We start from the raw sequence: 16115 nt of genomic DNA on the forward strand, positions 1-16115 counted from the left end.
GGGCACCTGTAATTCTTAATGTTCGAAAGTGCTTTGAACAGAGGTGGTCTCTTTGTGCAGCTGTGTTTGTGGTTGTGTCGTACAGGGTGCGTCTGTTCAGGAGCTGCAACCCCTCTAGCTGTTGAGGCAATGAAAAAGAGCTGGTTTGTGAATGTTACTGGCCTGCAGTGAATTGCAGTGATGGTGGCAAAACATCCAACTGGTTTAAAACTGGTAGGAACTGTCAAAGAGGAGGTTGCTTTGAATCTCATGTGGGATTTGTCCTGTCTCCCTTCATCCCTGTTTCCCCGGAGAGCTGAAGGAGCAAGGTCCCCACCGTCTGCATCCATTGTGCTCTGCTATGCCTGGTGGGCTCTGGTGGAAGGAAGGCTGCCTCGTGGTGGGCGACTGCCTCGTATGTATGTATGTATGTATGGCTCTGTTCACCTGCAGACCAAAAAATACCTGGTAGGTGTGGGAGGGTACTATTTGTCCCCTTCATCAGCTGGGCAGAAAACAAAGCTCAAATTGACTTCACAGATTACTAGTAGAAGTGTTACAGAATGTAGCAGAACAAGGAGCTGGACCTAAACATCCCGCTTCCCCACTTCTTTAGCGAGCGTGGTCAGGCTTGGTATAACTTCTTTCAGATACTATGGGAAAGCCAGTTTCACAGGATAAGCATTCTGCGTTCCTAATGGAGTTGTGTTTGTGATGGAGCTTGTTGCTTTGGTGTGAGGTAGTGCTAGATAAGCAGCCTCCAAAAGTTAGGTGATGAGTTTTAAAAGATGGTAATGATGTGAATTGTTAACTTGGGATCAGTAGCATGCCAAGAGTGTGCTAATTTTCCAAGGACTTAACCTCAAACATGATTACGAAGCAATTGCTTATAAATCCATTCTGAAATTGCTCTGTTAACTCCAGTCTCTTCTGTGTTTTAATAAATTGCTCTCCCTTTATCTCAAATGTGGACTAAGAGCTCAGCTGAATTACCACAGCCTCTTTCTGTGTCATTTCTGTTGCTGCACATTCTGGTTCACAACTGAAATAGTACAGATGTAGCAAATCAGGATTGAATTGTGTTACCTGAATCGCATAAGGAAGCTTGAATTATTATGGACTGCAGCCAGAGCTTCTAGCAATGTGCTTTCCTGAATATCAATGTCAAACAATTATTTGTTTTTTTAAAAAAAAAAGCATGTGTGTGTAAAGTGCCCTCATTCCCCCTTTACATTTCAGGACAAGATGGGGAGGAGGGTTTCCTGGGTTTGGGTAGGTGTTTGTGCTATGAGTAGCCTATCTGAAGGAAAAAGACCTTGTATCAAGGAGGCTTGCGTCTCTAAACCTCTTTTCTTTTCCAGTTTGGGGCTTACACAGGCAGCAGGGTGCCTGCTTCCTAGGCTAAGATGCAGGCATCTCTCCACTTTGACAATCACAGGTCCCTGTGGTGTGGTACCCAGCTTTTGTGAAGCGTTCCAGATTCACTTCTCAACAAGAGATACACATGGATGTGTTTCTGCACGCTAATTTGTGCTGACTTGCCCAATTCTGAATGCTGCATCCATTGCACTGTTGAGAAGCCAGTAGCTCCTGTGGAAGAGCTCCTCTTTTGTGACTGCAGCTCCCTCAGTCTCAATATTGACCTGTTTCTTACCTTTTCTCTTTTGCTTACTTTTACTCCCTACTAACAATCTAAAACTTGTCCTGGGAATTATTTTTCTTTATCTAGTATGGTAGAGTAAATGATGATGATGGAGATAAAGGTCTGGGTTTCCTAATGAGGAAGGAATGGAGCATGTAAGAAATCGGATGTGTTTGGCAGTACCTAGACTTCTGATAGAGATGGAAGTGTCATACACAAAGCTAAGATGGCACTAAAGATTTTTATTCTGCAGTAGAGGGAGCTGCTTTAGTTTCCAAAGTGAATTCTGCTCTTTTCTTTTGTGCATGAGGGCAGTGCTTGCGAGGCAAATTTGTTAGCCTGGAAAGTATAACACTGGGAAACATTAAAGAGTTGCAAGAAGGTACTACAAGGACTGCATGCTGTATTTAGTAATTAAAAAAAAAAATAAAAATTAAGTGTTACTATACTGCTCCTACTGCAGCAATTTGACTGGCAGGAATCTTGAGGCAACCTGTAGAAGAGGCCCCAGATGGGCACCTGTTATAAAACATTACTGTGACTTAAAAAAATTATCAACGTGTTTTACATTCTTTAGAAGAAAGACCTAGCCTTTCCCCTTATGGCATTGCAGTATAATAAAGTTAAATAATAAGCACCTTGGACAAAGTTTATGGGTTTGTGTGGTCACATTCTTGTTAGCTCTACCTGTCTGCAGTCTGAAATCTTCCTTTAATACGTGATTAAAGTGTGCATATGCATGTACATATGTATACCTATAAACCTATATGTAGACCTAGATGCAGGAGGAGGGGATAAACATCTTCTGGCAAGCCTTGCTTCCCTGCCTAGTATCATCCTATAGTGACAAAACATCTCATCCCTTTCTTAGATCAGGGATGATCAGTTACAGCCAGTTCTTTGTTTGCTGCTCATGGTCTCAAAAACAATGTACACAAAGATGGAAATTAATCTATTTTCTGGAGAACAGAGGAGATAGAGTGAGAAGGTCTAGTGAAAGTGCCCTTGACCCTCAAAACATGCAGTTAGACCACAGCAGGAAAAGAGACACCACATAATTCAAAATGAATCCTTTAGTATTTGATTGTGAAGAATGGCATTGCCACATTCCTGGTATGCCTTCAAAAGAAATTTGGTGTAGACTTTTTTTTCCATATACCAAATAGAAGCATTCATTTCCCTTCCCCATCTCCAGCTGATCCATTTAGACTCTGAGTGTTATTTACTTTTCAGTTTCCTGAATTTATTTACTTCTGGTTTAGCAGAAGAGCTGGCAAAGTGCCATGTTCATATCGATTTATTAAAAAAGAAGAAAAAAGAAAATGAACGCGATTGAGTATCCAGCTCTGCTGGAATTTATTTGTGGTGTCGGTGAACACTTCTTTGTTACAAGATCACAGGTTCTTTTAAGATAACACACTTCAGCTATACGTTTTTCTCTCCAGCAGCAAAGAATCTTGTTTTCAAAGGGGATAGGAGAAATACTGGGATTGAGAACTGTGGAGAACATGATATACATTGTAAAAGACCTGTAAAACAAATTAATTAGGCTGACTGTGGGTAGAGTTGTTTTTCCTCGGAATGTCTGATCACGGGGCTTGCAGAGTATTTTCTGTGAAGTGCTCATCACTTTGCAAGTTCAGGTCCAAATTTCTGCTATGCAGTTTTTCAAATATTTAGAATACCTGCTGCTGAACAAGAGGAGCATCTGCAAACAGCTCTATTCTTTCATTTTTCTCCCTATTACCTATGCTTTTTCTATTCCTGAGCCATGGGTGCTCCTGTGCTTTTCTCTTTATATTCTGTTGTCATGTAATACTGCTTGTGTCCGAGATGCTGTCTTGCTTGACCTTCGTTTGCCTTCGTCATCCTGTGCACCAAGTAATTGTCATTCCATGCCCTGGGGCTTCCCCAGTCCCATCTGTTTGAAGTCTCTAGCACGCTGTTACCTGCACTGCGTTACTTCCATCATGAGAAAATGTGGCCAAATCTTCATAATGCAGTTTTCTCTAAAGAGAAAAAGCAAAAGCTTTCCTTTTGCTTCACTGAGTTCCCCATGTGCGAGTCTGGTTCTCTGCAACTCCTGTCACTGGAATCGACTGCTGGTACTTCTCCATCTCATTGATTCTCCATCTCAATTTGAAATCTTGCTTGGGGAGGAAAAAGGAAATTCTCCTTCAAGTTATAGACTTCTCTTGTCAGGAGCAGTAGAGCACTTGTGGTGGGATTTATGTATCAGAGGCTGACTGATAACAATGCTGTACCAAAATAAGTCTTTTGATGCTAACACCTGTTCTTGGTTTTGTTTTTCTTTGCCCTCTTGTTTAGAATTTGGAATGGTTTCCCTGATATTTTCTGCAGCATTGGCCTACTTCCCCTCACGCCCGCCATTCCCTCCCAGCGTGGCTGCGGCAAGCCAACGGCTCAGCTACAGGAGAAGTTTTTGCAGACTCTTAAGGTAGGCCCTCATTGGGTTTCCACTTCAAAGCAGATCAGCACCTAAATAAATAAAAACAAGTGTGCTTTAATCTTCTTATTGAGCAAACAAGTTGGTTTATAGTGCTTTTAAACAAAATAAAATTAAATATTAATGCTGAGACATAAAAGGATGCTAACTGCTAAAAAGCAGACATTAAATTTTAAATCATAGGGTATATCTCAAGCCTTCATGCCAGAGTCCTTCAGCACCAACACTGCTTTAGTCATGCTGTTAGCACGGCTTTTCTTATGCAATGCTTCTGTTACATCAGCTTATACAAGATTGTTAACAGTGTGCGTACTGCTAGGTGTGAGATAACAATTAACAACACTGGGCATAACTAACTAATAAGCTGGTTTCTTCTGTGCTTATTATGTTGGAATGAATTTGGGGTTTGCTTGTCATTCAAAGGAGTATTCAGCTGCTTTCATTCAGCTGTGGGAGCAATGAATGAACTGTCTGAAACCATTATATAATCTATTAAATCTCATTAATTGTATGGTAAAACATGAAGTGGGAATAGGAGAGGTGTCTCCAGATGTATTTCTGGACAGGTTCAAAGATGAGTTAGCTTCCCTTAAATTTGGGGTTTAAAAAAAAAAAGTTTATAAAGAAAGTGACATCTCCAGCTTTGCAACTTCTCCCACTTGGGCTCTTTTGGTAAGACATGGTCCTGTCCCCTGCAGTGTTTGTACAATGTCTTGTGTAATGGGAATCTGATCTCAGAGGAACAGCTAAAGCAACTGTAGTATTAATGCTGAATAATTGTGAAGACCTGTGCCCTGTAGGTGATACTGCACCGATGAACTTCCTGGGGCAAAGAAGAACCTCTCCCATGGTGTGGAGTATGGCTGACTTCACTGGGGGACTTCAGACTCTTGCTGTAATTGTTTCTTGGGTGATGTAGTGATAGGAGCTGAATCTGCATACCAAGGGGTGCTTGAAACATGATAATTGTGGAGCTCTAGGCATTTAGTTATTACAGACCTATCGTGGGCTGTACTTTCTAAGTGTATTTAGAGCCAGCAAAAGCAGCTCATCCCTTGTTGTCATTGAGTTTTTTTCTTTTGCTTTTGGAGGCTTTCATTTCAGTTTGAGGGAGTAAATAGTTGACAAGATGCTTAATCCTGTGCGTTCATCCTGGAGCAAGCTGGCGGTTGGGAGAAGGTGTGAATACAGCTGGCTGGTTAGTCTGCAAAGTGACCTACTCAGGATATGAAAAAATAGCAATTCCCATAAGGACACTTAGTACACACAATAATGCTATTACGCACCCAAGCTGGTGTGCAGTGAGACCCTGCCTGAGGGCTGTGTTGTAAAAATGTTGCTGTTGAACAGAAATCCAAACAGCAACTGACTCTGCAGGTGAAATATAAAATTTCTGTTGACAGTACTCCATTTGGGAGCTTTATAACCATTAGATTCCTTGTTCAAAGTGTTGTAAACAGTGGACCTGAGATACTGGTAAGGTCAGGAGGTAAACAGCAAAGCTGGCTTACTATTCACAATCAATGAAACTTAAGAAAACAAACTGGACACTTAAATAATGAGCATAGTTTATAGTGTCTCCAAGAACCAAGAGCTTTTTTAAAATGCGGTCAGGTAGATCATTATATCTCACTTCCCTCTGGTCTTTATGCATTCTTCCATGCTATCCCATATCAAAGGCACTTCTTCATTCCTCTGTACATGAAACAATCAACAGTTCATCATTAAACCCACTTATCTTGGGGAGCCTTTCAGCAACAATCCATCAAGCAAGGGGGGTTTATAAAAGAAAAATGGTATCTGCCATGCTTCAAGAGAAATCCATCATCTGGCTCGTTGGGCTTCTAAGCTCTGTTGCCTGCCTAATCTAGGCTTAATAATTCTTGGCACAGAGAGCCTTTCTTTTGACTTAGTAATGTAGACTGAAGGTAATCAGCTGATGGGTACCAGGAAATCATGATTTCCCCTTATTGCAGACTTACTCTCTGGTTTAAGAACTGTGTATAAGGCATTTAGGACGTGTGTGAGCTGGTGGGCTGACCCAACTATGCACCAAATAACACTCATGAGAATTGAGATGTTCATCATTTCCCTCTTCTCTCCCCTGGGCTGCAGTTTTATTACTTCAAAATAAAGTTGCATAGCGTAACTTTACCATTGAAGTCATTGACCTTTTTCGTTGGATGCCAAAGGGAACTATCACATCCTTGCAACTCCCACACTCCTTCCTGCCTTCAGGTCCTTGAGCAGTCATCTTCATAAGCTGCTTCTTGCAGAGCTGTATTATACATATCATCTTAGGGTCAACCATCCCTCATAGGCCGTTTTTTGGGGACTTGCTTAGGAACTTGGGTCTTCCTCCTGATTTGGAGGATTCCTGCTTCTGACAGATTATAATGATTAGCTGATCTCTGGTTATCTCCTGATACCAGCTCTCTCAGCCTGCAGTGGGAGATGACAGATTAGTCATGGTTTGGGAGCTAAGCCCAAATCTTTTAACAGTCTATCACACACTGTGACAAGTGTAGTTTGAATTTCCATTAGAAAAAGTACAGTGCCCTTTCTCATTTTCTTGAGTGAAGCAAATATGACTTTTTTTTTTCCCCCTCCCATTTCACAATATGACACAAATTTCCATGGAAAAAATTATAATACAAGTAAATTGTTGATAAGTCTTAAAATCCGCTTTAAGAAAATATTGTGATTTTTGCTTTGAAATAATTAGATGCTTTTAGCCAGTGACATGCCTTTTATATTTTCAAGGGACTATGTAAGCAATTCTGAAATTTCATAACAGGGGTTTTGTGCATAATTATTTCTTTAATGAAACTTTCATATGACATCACCATCCAGTGATGGAAGCTGCTCAGAGTGTGCCTGATGTTAATAGGCACTGTCAAAGTTACTCTGAAAATGGTGACTGACTTTGACGGGGCTCCCCTCTGAACCAGCCTGTCTTACAGATTCTAGTGGTGTTAAGTAGATTTCTGAAAAAACAGCAGAAAAAGTGAATTCGTATTCCGGCAGAATGGTTTAACAGAGAGGCTAATGCTGATATTCTGTCATAAGGGCTGATACGATGGAAAACAGTGTGGGTTCACCAAATGATGGTGTGACAGACAGCACATTTTTCTATTTTCAGTGGAGCAATTGCAAAATTGCAAAAACAAATAGAAGTGACTGGAGCCATGAAAAGCAGAGCTGCTTCTTAAGGTACATGTTTCAAATAGCTTCAGCACTCTAATGTAGCCAGTGCTAGCTATTGCTGGACAAGGGGACAGAATGACATCTGGTGATTGGTGCTGCTTTGTCACTGCTGTGCACCCTTTTTCCTGGTCACCTTCCTTATTCTGGAGACAAAGGAGGGTTGCAGCCTTTGTCACTGCAGGATGTCATGTTGCAGAGTTGGTTCTCTAGTATTGGTATTAGGAGTTGGGCATGGCACAGAGCAGCTATCCCACGTGCCATTCTATCTGTCTCATTGCCTGAGTTACAGGAGACAAATATGCCACAGGAGATCTCAGTCAAGTAAGATACAAAGTACTCGCCCCGTCAAAAGTAGCTCTAATGAAGTTGAGGTTCAGATAGCCAAAGATTTTGAATATTGAGCAAGCGTTATTTTGGAAAAGTACATTCAGACTTGTTCCCTCTTTGCAATCTACGACATGGCTATGTAACATCCAGGCAAAATGGGCGCTTTCCCTTTCATTTTATTCTACAGATGTAGAATTAGCTTTTACATGGGTTGTATGAAGTAGCATCAGAAAACCTGCCTTAAGACATGCAAGATGATAGAAGATAGACTAGGATAAGTGTATGGTATTCTTAAGAGGCAAAAAAAGTTGTCAGGAAGACAGCAAACAGTTTAGCATTCAGAGAAATATAAGCAGTGTGTGGAAAAGCTGAAAGTTTGGGATTTATTTTTCTTTGCATTAAAAAATAAATCTGACATGAATGATATTGAAAGAGGAGGATATGTTCATGTGATAGAAATGTGTTATTCAAGGAGAGGATGTGTGAAAAAGAACAGTGCAAAAACATGCTGGCTGGTGTGCTGTGCATGGATCTTCTAGGGGAGTAAAACAGCGTAAGCTGCAAACCTCTGAATGTTTTGGAAAGTATTTGAAGGTTTCTCCCCCTCTTGGCTTTTGTAACTCTGTGCTATCAAATTGTCACTGCATGCCAAGGAACTGGTACTGATCAATATCAATTTTTTGTAAATTGTTTGGGAATGGGGGGAGACACGTTTTGTGGTGACACAGATATTCATGGGATAACCTTGGAATCACCATAAAAATCTCTTCACTTTAAAATATCACTGTTGCAGAGTCCAAAGCATGTTTTCTGTTTTTATTCCCAAATTGAAACATTTCTGGGGAAAAGTTGGATGTCTCTTCCCGAAGATTTTGCATTTGCTATTGGTTATGGTGGGTGTGGGGGGGAAATTGGAGGTGATATTTGTCTGCCAACTCCTGTTTAGCTGTGTACAATGAAGATGATGACACAGCTTTGACTGCTTCATCTTCACTGAATACTAAAGGTTGAATAATTTTTAATTGGGAAGAAAAAGCAAACACATTGTCTATTTAGAGCAGAATATTATACTTGTCTCTGTTTTTTGACAGTTCAAACTGTCAAAATTTTCCACTCTTGCAACTATACCCATCTCATTCCCAGAGCTCTCCCTCCCTTTCACCAAAATAAAAGGAAGTAAAACAGTTTAAAAAAAAAAAAAGTACAGTTCAAAAAGTATGAATATCTGATTTTATTCTTGAAATATGCTTTTTGTCATTTAAATTAGTGCTTATTATTCCTAACATACACTTAGGCTAAGTAGGTTGCCCATGCAAATGCATGGAAGAATTGCTTGTGGAAATGAGAAACACATGAGCCCAGCAAGTTACAAAAATCTTTGAGTTACATGGAGAGACTGGCTTTTTTTATTATAACAGTGCTAAGGCAGTAACATCTCAGCCACTGGAATTTCAGTGGCATGGCTGGATACCTTTCTGTTTTTTCCTGGCTCACTCGTTCTTCAGACCTCTGCTATTTTTCTTGGTGGGCAGAATATAGATTCTAGGGTGTCATTTAATCTAGCAGCTAATCTTGGTACAATTTCTAATACAAGCTGCAGCTAATTGCATATGTTTTGTCTTCACAGCAATTTCCGATTCTTGATGGTTGCTTTAGCCTATGCTATACCACTGGGTGTTTTCTCTGGCTGGTCTGGTGTTCTGGATTTGATATTAACGCCAGTTCATGTAAGCCAAGTAAGTATTTCCTGGCTGATAATCGGCAGCTGTTTTGTAAGTGGCATGTTCTATTTTGCACTAGCATACAATTTTATCAGGTTTTTATGTTTAGGATGATATTAATACATATGGACCACTTTTCTCCTGAAATTTTAAACAAAATAAACTGTAGCTTTGGCATCCTAAACTGTCATGATTCTACCTGCTGACTCTCCACCAGCGGTAGATGTTTTCAGAACCATATGTACCTTTTGACAAGAAGGAAGAGGCAGGTAAACAAATGCAAGTATTGTTGGCTGCTGCACCTTTAGTAAAAGAAAATTATGTTTACCAGGTGGAAAAGATGAAGTGGGGAGAAGAGGATTTCTAAGCTTTTTCTAGAGTATTATAAAAATCCAGAGGACATTACTCAGATTCTATAAAAAGAGGTCACATTTAGGGCATAGGCTACTTAGCCATACTTTCTTTTGGTGAATTTATTTCCTTCTGAATATCTAAGGAAAAGTCTTGTACTTCAGATTGTTGTCAGGGGCTGTTGCTAGCAGTTTGCAGCTCCTGCACACCATTTGTTTTGAAAGTAACATCTTATCATCTTGTTTTCTCAGCTTTAACACATTTCTTTATGTTTTGTTTTGATTTTTTTCCTGTCAGGTAGATGCAGGCTGGATTGGATTTTGGTCTATAGTTGGAGGTTGTGTTGTTGGCATAGCAATGGCAAGGTAGGAATAATTACATGTCCTTCTCCATTTCTTCAACTGTGATTGTCATTTAGCTTATCCTCTTAATAACTTAACTTGTTTTCTCTCATCGTCTAGAAACTTGAAATGGAAAATGCATTCTGGGGTTACAATGTGTTTCTCGTAGAGCAATAATTTGTATATTCCATGTTAGTGTTTGCTGGGGCTTGAGAACTCCACGTGTGTATGCCTCAGTTTGGCAAGTCGTACTGTTACTCCTGACAAGTGTTTCCTGTGTGCTCCTTTTAAACACAGTTCTTGTGAATTCAGCTGCCTGGTATGAGGGAGAACCCGTTGTAGCACATTTGGAAAGCACTGAAGAAATTAGTGTCTGTCTCCTTCCATCAACACTTTTGGGCATATTGACTCCCAAAGGGATATTGAGAACGTAGCGCAGGCAGCCTACCCATTACATTCCTCCACAGAGAAATTAGTCTGGGCCTGTTTTGGCTATGTTTTTTATATATCCAAACACAGCGCTCTCTGGCCATCATGAATGCTGATGACATGGGGAGTGGAAAAGCAAGAAACGAATTGCCCTTCCAAAAGGCTGCTGCTTTTTCTTCTATTGAGATCCCCTTTAAAAAAGGGAGTGGGGGGAATGGAGAAAACATCTTTCAGGAGGTACTTGAGCAGTGAGTTTATAAAACTGATTAAAACCAATCACATGTTCACCTTGCATCTGGATATCTAAACATTGTTCTGGCTTCTCTATGTTCACTCTAAATTTAGAGTCCAGTTCTGCAATGAATTTAGCAGAAGTGCAGGGGTCTGTCATCGTTGCAGTCATTGTGGGATGTGGACCCAGAGAGGCATCTTTTTAGGACAGAAATTGAAGCTCTCTTTTTTTCACTTGCTGTGCATCGTCAGAGTACACAATGCATAAAGAAATGTGAGGTTTCTCATCCTGACATTTTGCAGGCTGCCTAGCAACTGCAACAGAGGGAGAGGAAAAAACTCCTGACCTAGGGAAAAGAAACAAGCGCTTTCCACTCACCCATCCACTCCAGATGCAGGCCAAAGGACTTGAAACAAAGTTCTAACCCTGGTTGCCTCTAAAAAGAGTTGCTTTTGATTAGCTAAGCTCAAATATGAGGTTTTCTTTGTAAGAGAAGTAGATGTTTAAAACCAGCTGCGATAAATGACACAGATGCCGTAGCAGGTTACATGCTGAAGCAGGTAGCATGCCAATTTAATTTTTTCCATCATGAATTAATCTCTGGTATATTTGCAACATTTCAATAGTAGAGGGGCACCCTTAGCAGCTCACTTAACTTTGTTAGGAGAGAATCTGCTGACTCAATGCCAACATGCAAATCTCAATCTTTATGGTAGATTAATTTATTTAATATATTGCCTGGGTTAAGTTTCAAGAAATGCTGATAGTCTCTTTAACTGCTTCAAAATTGATTTCAAACCTCGTTGAATACCAGTATTTTGTTGCATTCAGAGCTTTGCTTTTGAGTAAATTAAAAAAATACCAACAGTCTGTCTCCAAATATGTCTTTCTAACTTTGGCAATACACAGTTCAAATGGGAGGGTTTGCATACAGAAAGGAAGGGAGGAGGTGATTTGTCTCTCCTGATGGATGACTCTCCGTCCTAGGCCTATTCAGCATTTATCTGTGTAGGGTTGAATCAATGACGAGTCTGACTGTAATCTGCTGAAAGTTGTAATTAGGAAAATTAAGTAATGATTCTTGTCAAGGCTGACAAGTTGATGTATTTCAGTGTCAGAACTGTGATTTGCTAAGCAAGCAGCTCTCTCCCTTAACCATGTCTCAAGAAGCTGTTGGTTTTTAGAGTTTTTTTCCTAATATTTTTCTTCTGCTAATTTATCAAAGCAAAATTGGTGCAGTTTAGGAATTGGCTCCTTCCATTTTTGTCAATACATGTTCTGCCATTTAGAACTGGAACAACCTGAGCCTTGCCCGGGAGCATTTGGTCCTGCACATCACAGTAGGTGTTAAATCATCTATATTTAAAGTAATGCCCAGTTTGGAAATTTGTTTATCTATCTCATTTTCAAAATGGTGCAAGTTTTCCTCAGCACAATACATAAATCCTTCTGCTCTCCACCCAGTGCTGTCCCAATAGCCATGAACTTAGATATGTTTAGCTAATTTGTGTGGTGCATTTTTATAATTGAAAAGCCTGGGCTATTTTGGGCAGCTGGCAGGTGCTGTAGCCTTTGCTGGCAGCTTTCAAATGATACTGGTTTGAAGAAAAGGAGCGTCAAAAAGCAACATTCATATCACTGCATGGAAACATAAATCTATTTCCTTTTCTCAGATTTATTTTTTTTGGCCACATCTTTTTTGTTAATGATCATAGATATTTCTGAGGTTTTGTCCTCCATGGCTCAATTTTTCTTCCTTCTTTTAACCTGCATTGTAGTCAAAATGCTGAAACTTTATGGCATGGTGATAATTTCCTTAGCAACAGACAGTATTGTCAGCAATGCAGGTTTGTGATTAACTGTAGGATCCAGCCTAGGGCTGGTTTTGCTGGGTTGCAGGAGACACCAGCAGTAGGCTCAGAAGTCTGTGTCTGGGTAAGTATACACCTTCTCTCCCGGTGCGCCTACTTTTTTAGCAGCTGCAGACATCCCTTTACACGCTAGATGATGAAGAAGGATTTAAACAGAACAGGAGGTTTTGAAAGCAGATACTGGGGCCAGAGGATAAAAATAATTTCTCTCATTTTTTGATTGAAACAAGTATTCTGAAGACTTGAGTAGATTTATAGTTGTCTTTATTCTCCTGTAACCGGGCAAGAAGCAAAAGTCCCTCGATTACCAGGTTCAGGCTCGTTTGCTATGTCATTTTTTCCCATTATTTCTGTTACTGGCTGAATTCAGTAGCTGCATAAACCTTAAGTTTCTCTTTGACCCTTCTGGAGTCCTTTGATATCTGAGAGTTCCTTGGAGTGTACTGCTACCATTGATACCCAGACCAGGATCTTTGTGTCAAAAAGAGCTCCAGCTGCATAGAAAAGGTAGATATTTGCTCCACTTAACTATCTTGAATGGTTTAGTTGCATATCATCCTCCCATCCCCACATATCCCTGGTGGTAGGATAGAGATAGAGGACCCCCTAGAGATCCCTTCCAGACCTGTTGCCTGTGAATATCCCTCCCTGAAGGCTGGTGTTTCTCACGCTGTTTCATTAGGCAGGATATACGTAACTGCTCTTGCCTGCATGGAGACGGAATAGTGACGTTGTCTGCTGCCAGGCAAAGCAGTGAGTCTCTGTGGAAGGAGCTGAAAGTTTGCACTTTGAGATGCTTCTGAGAAGCTTCTGAAATTGCTGATTTTGACCCCAGTGATCCCCAAGAATAATTAAAGAAACTGGCAAACCACTGAGAAGAGGTGATCCTGATTGCTGGATTTGAATTGTCAGAAAAAAACAACAGTAGCAGCTAACCTCTGACTATTGGAGATTAATGCGTAAGCCACTTGAACACTGCAGTCATAAACTTTTAAGATTATATGCAGCATTGATCTTCCACTACTGCTTATTGCGTTACTCGCTGTTAAATTCAATGTGGAATTAAAGCATAGGGAGAATGAAAAGAAGAGAAAAGTGTGGGGGTTTTTTTGATTGCATTACTCATACATCTCTTATGGTATATGTGGAGCTGAGGATCCTAGTTCTCAAAAAGTTGGTAGCATTATCTGTTTTATCAAGTAAGCTATAAGGTATCTGCCTGTAAAGTGATGTTTGTCAGGGCTGAGAAGGCAGTTAGCTGACAGACAGACAGATTTCATCAGGGACAAACCTAGGTGGATTGGGCTACTGTTAAGCGTAATCAAGGTAGGAGGCTATAAGGGCAGAAGACACTCTTTAGACATACATACCTAACCTGTCTGGCCCAAAATCACATCTCCTAAGCAGGAGATTATAGAAAATTACTAGTGGATAAATGACATTGCCTTTTCTAAGCTATCTTTTTTAGTAGCTGTGTTGAAATCCCTTTTGAAAAGAGCAGTTGCACTGATAATTATGCCATGTGAGCGCTGCTCAAATGCATTCTGTCTCCTTTAAAGAAAAAGGAAAAAAGATCAAAAAAGCCATTATATCTTCAGGTGGTATAAAGATCATATTTCCCTCTGTGTAACAGCCAGACTGCCCAAGGACTTGAGGGGCTGTCCTCCCCCAGACTGTCAGTGGGGTCTGTGTAGGAGAGGAGTGGCACCAAGCTCTTGGTTTCTGGAACATTTCAACCCAAAACAGCCACTGGCAGGGTGACCACCTGTGTAAAGAGTTCCTGCTTTGCATAAGCCATCAAGAGCTTCATCACCAATGCATCCAAGGGTTCAGAAGCTGTTCCTTGTCATCTTCGATCTAGGGATTCTGGTATTTTGAGTTTTGTCATTTCCTACAGGAATGAATCTTGACACTTAACTATGTCTTGAATGAAATGCAGCAACCTCCTCATATGCTAATTGAGTGGTGTGTCTTCCAAGGGAGACTGGCAAACACTGACAAAACAGCAATATAAGTAGTGGTGTGATGTTGTGTCCAACAAATGCAGAAGAAAAAAACCCACTCTTCCTCTATACCAAGTGTTTTCAATTGATGTCTTGAGAATTGTTCTGGTTTGGTTGTTATTTTGTGACAGCTAAAAAATCCATGGCTCTTCAGCTTGACAGCTAGAAATATCACCATTCTATAAAAATGCCTTTTTTCTATTTCTGAAAATGAGAAATGATTTTTGAATTGTTTTTATAGCCTCCAATATACCGAATTAATTGTCAAGCATCACATTTAAATAATATGAAAATCAGCATTTGTAGTGCTCTGATCTGTGCTTTTATTTTAGATTTGCAGATTTTATCAGGGGCATGCTGAAGTTCATACTGCTGCTGCTTTTATCTGGAGCAACATTAGCATCAACCTGGTTCACTCTCACCTGTCTAACTAGTGTCACTCATCTGCCTTTAACCACAGGTATCGACAATGATTTTAATTCCTATTACTTATAATTGGTATTGCAGGCAAATATTTGCAGTCTTAAATCAACCGTATTATAACCGGTTTTGGTATCTTTAGTAATACAGTAGTTTTACCAAGACAAAAAAAAAAAAGGCTTTAGGAAACCTATTGAATCTGAAATATCTTTAACAGCTTTGAATAACTTCATAAAAAGATTAAAAACTAAAAAAAACCAATAATAAGAACCCAGGATATAAATTTAAAATTTATTTCTGGGACTGAGAGTTTTTCTGTTTTGTTTTGGAATAACAGAGGTGAGAAATAAACCTAGAAAAGTCAGTTGAATGTGAGTAGCATTGCATATAAGAAATGATGACGTGGGAATTTAGGGTTTTGAAAATTATATTAATTATTGGAAAAACGTGGTGCAGTTCAAACCAAAGTGACCCATAGTATTTTCAGCCATCTAAATCTATCCCTGCACTGTGCTGTCCTCCCTTTTGCACCTGCATGCAGGTTCAGGGAACTCTTCCAGCACAAAATTAATTCAGCCTGCTCCTCAAAAAGATGGGAAAAAAGCTGTTTTCAGGAGTGGGGGAAAAAAAGCTCAGAGGTCTACTCAAGCTGCCAGCGAGCTATACCCTTAGTTGAAAATTAGCACTGCTTAGTTCTTAAAAATCTGTCCTTCACCTTACTATCGGCACCAAAGGACTGATCCACCTGTGATTCCAAGACCTTCAACAGAGTAATGAGTTACAGTAAAACTAAGCCATCGAGATTTTTAAAAATATTTATTCAAGAATTCTGTAAATCCATTTTTAATAAAGTGCCATCTTTGTTATAGGCAAGTTTATGCATTATAGGAGAAATGAAAATTGTGGTTTTTTTCCCATTTTTAATTGAGAGCTTGGTGTGGAGAGTAGTATATAAAATACTGTTTTACTCAAATTAACTCTGAGTTTCAGTAAGTGTCCTTGGTGCATTGCATATGTCACAACTATAAGCTAAAGTGGGTACTGCAAATTGAAATACATGATCAATTCAGGAGAAACACCATCTGGATGGATAGGTCAAATCTGTGACTTACCTTGAAATTTCAA

At 39.9% G+C, this 16115-nt stretch overlaps 1 protein-coding gene across 2 annotated transcripts in view; it reads left to right on the forward strand.

Annotated features, from left to right (window-relative positions):
* SLC49A4 (solute carrier family 49 member 4) overlaps nucleotides 1–16115 on the forward strand; it is a 75029-nt gene that overhangs the window by 35967 nt on the left and 22947 nt on the right. For both annotated transcript variants that reach the window (XR_007506596.1, XM_049804078.1), the window contains exons 4-7: nucleotides 3950–4079; nucleotides 9250–9358; nucleotides 9992–10059; nucleotides 14903–15030. Coding sequence is in view for 1 of the 2 variants with exons in the window: in XM_049804078.1 (XP_049660035.1) it covers nucleotides 3950–4079; nucleotides 9250–9358; nucleotides 9992–10059; nucleotides 14903–15030 (435 nt within the window). In the remaining variant the exon portion in view is untranslated. The remainder of the gene's footprint in view (nucleotides 1–3949; nucleotides 4080–9249; nucleotides 9359–9991; nucleotides 10060–14902; nucleotides 15031–16115) is intronic.

The sequence above is a fragment of the Accipiter gentilis genome, chromosome 1, assembly GCF_929443795.1.
Source record: "Accipiter gentilis chromosome 1, bAccGen1.1, whole genome shotgun sequence".
Taxonomy (NCBI): Eukaryota; Metazoa; Chordata; class Aves; order Accipitriformes; family Accipitridae; genus Astur; species Astur gentilis.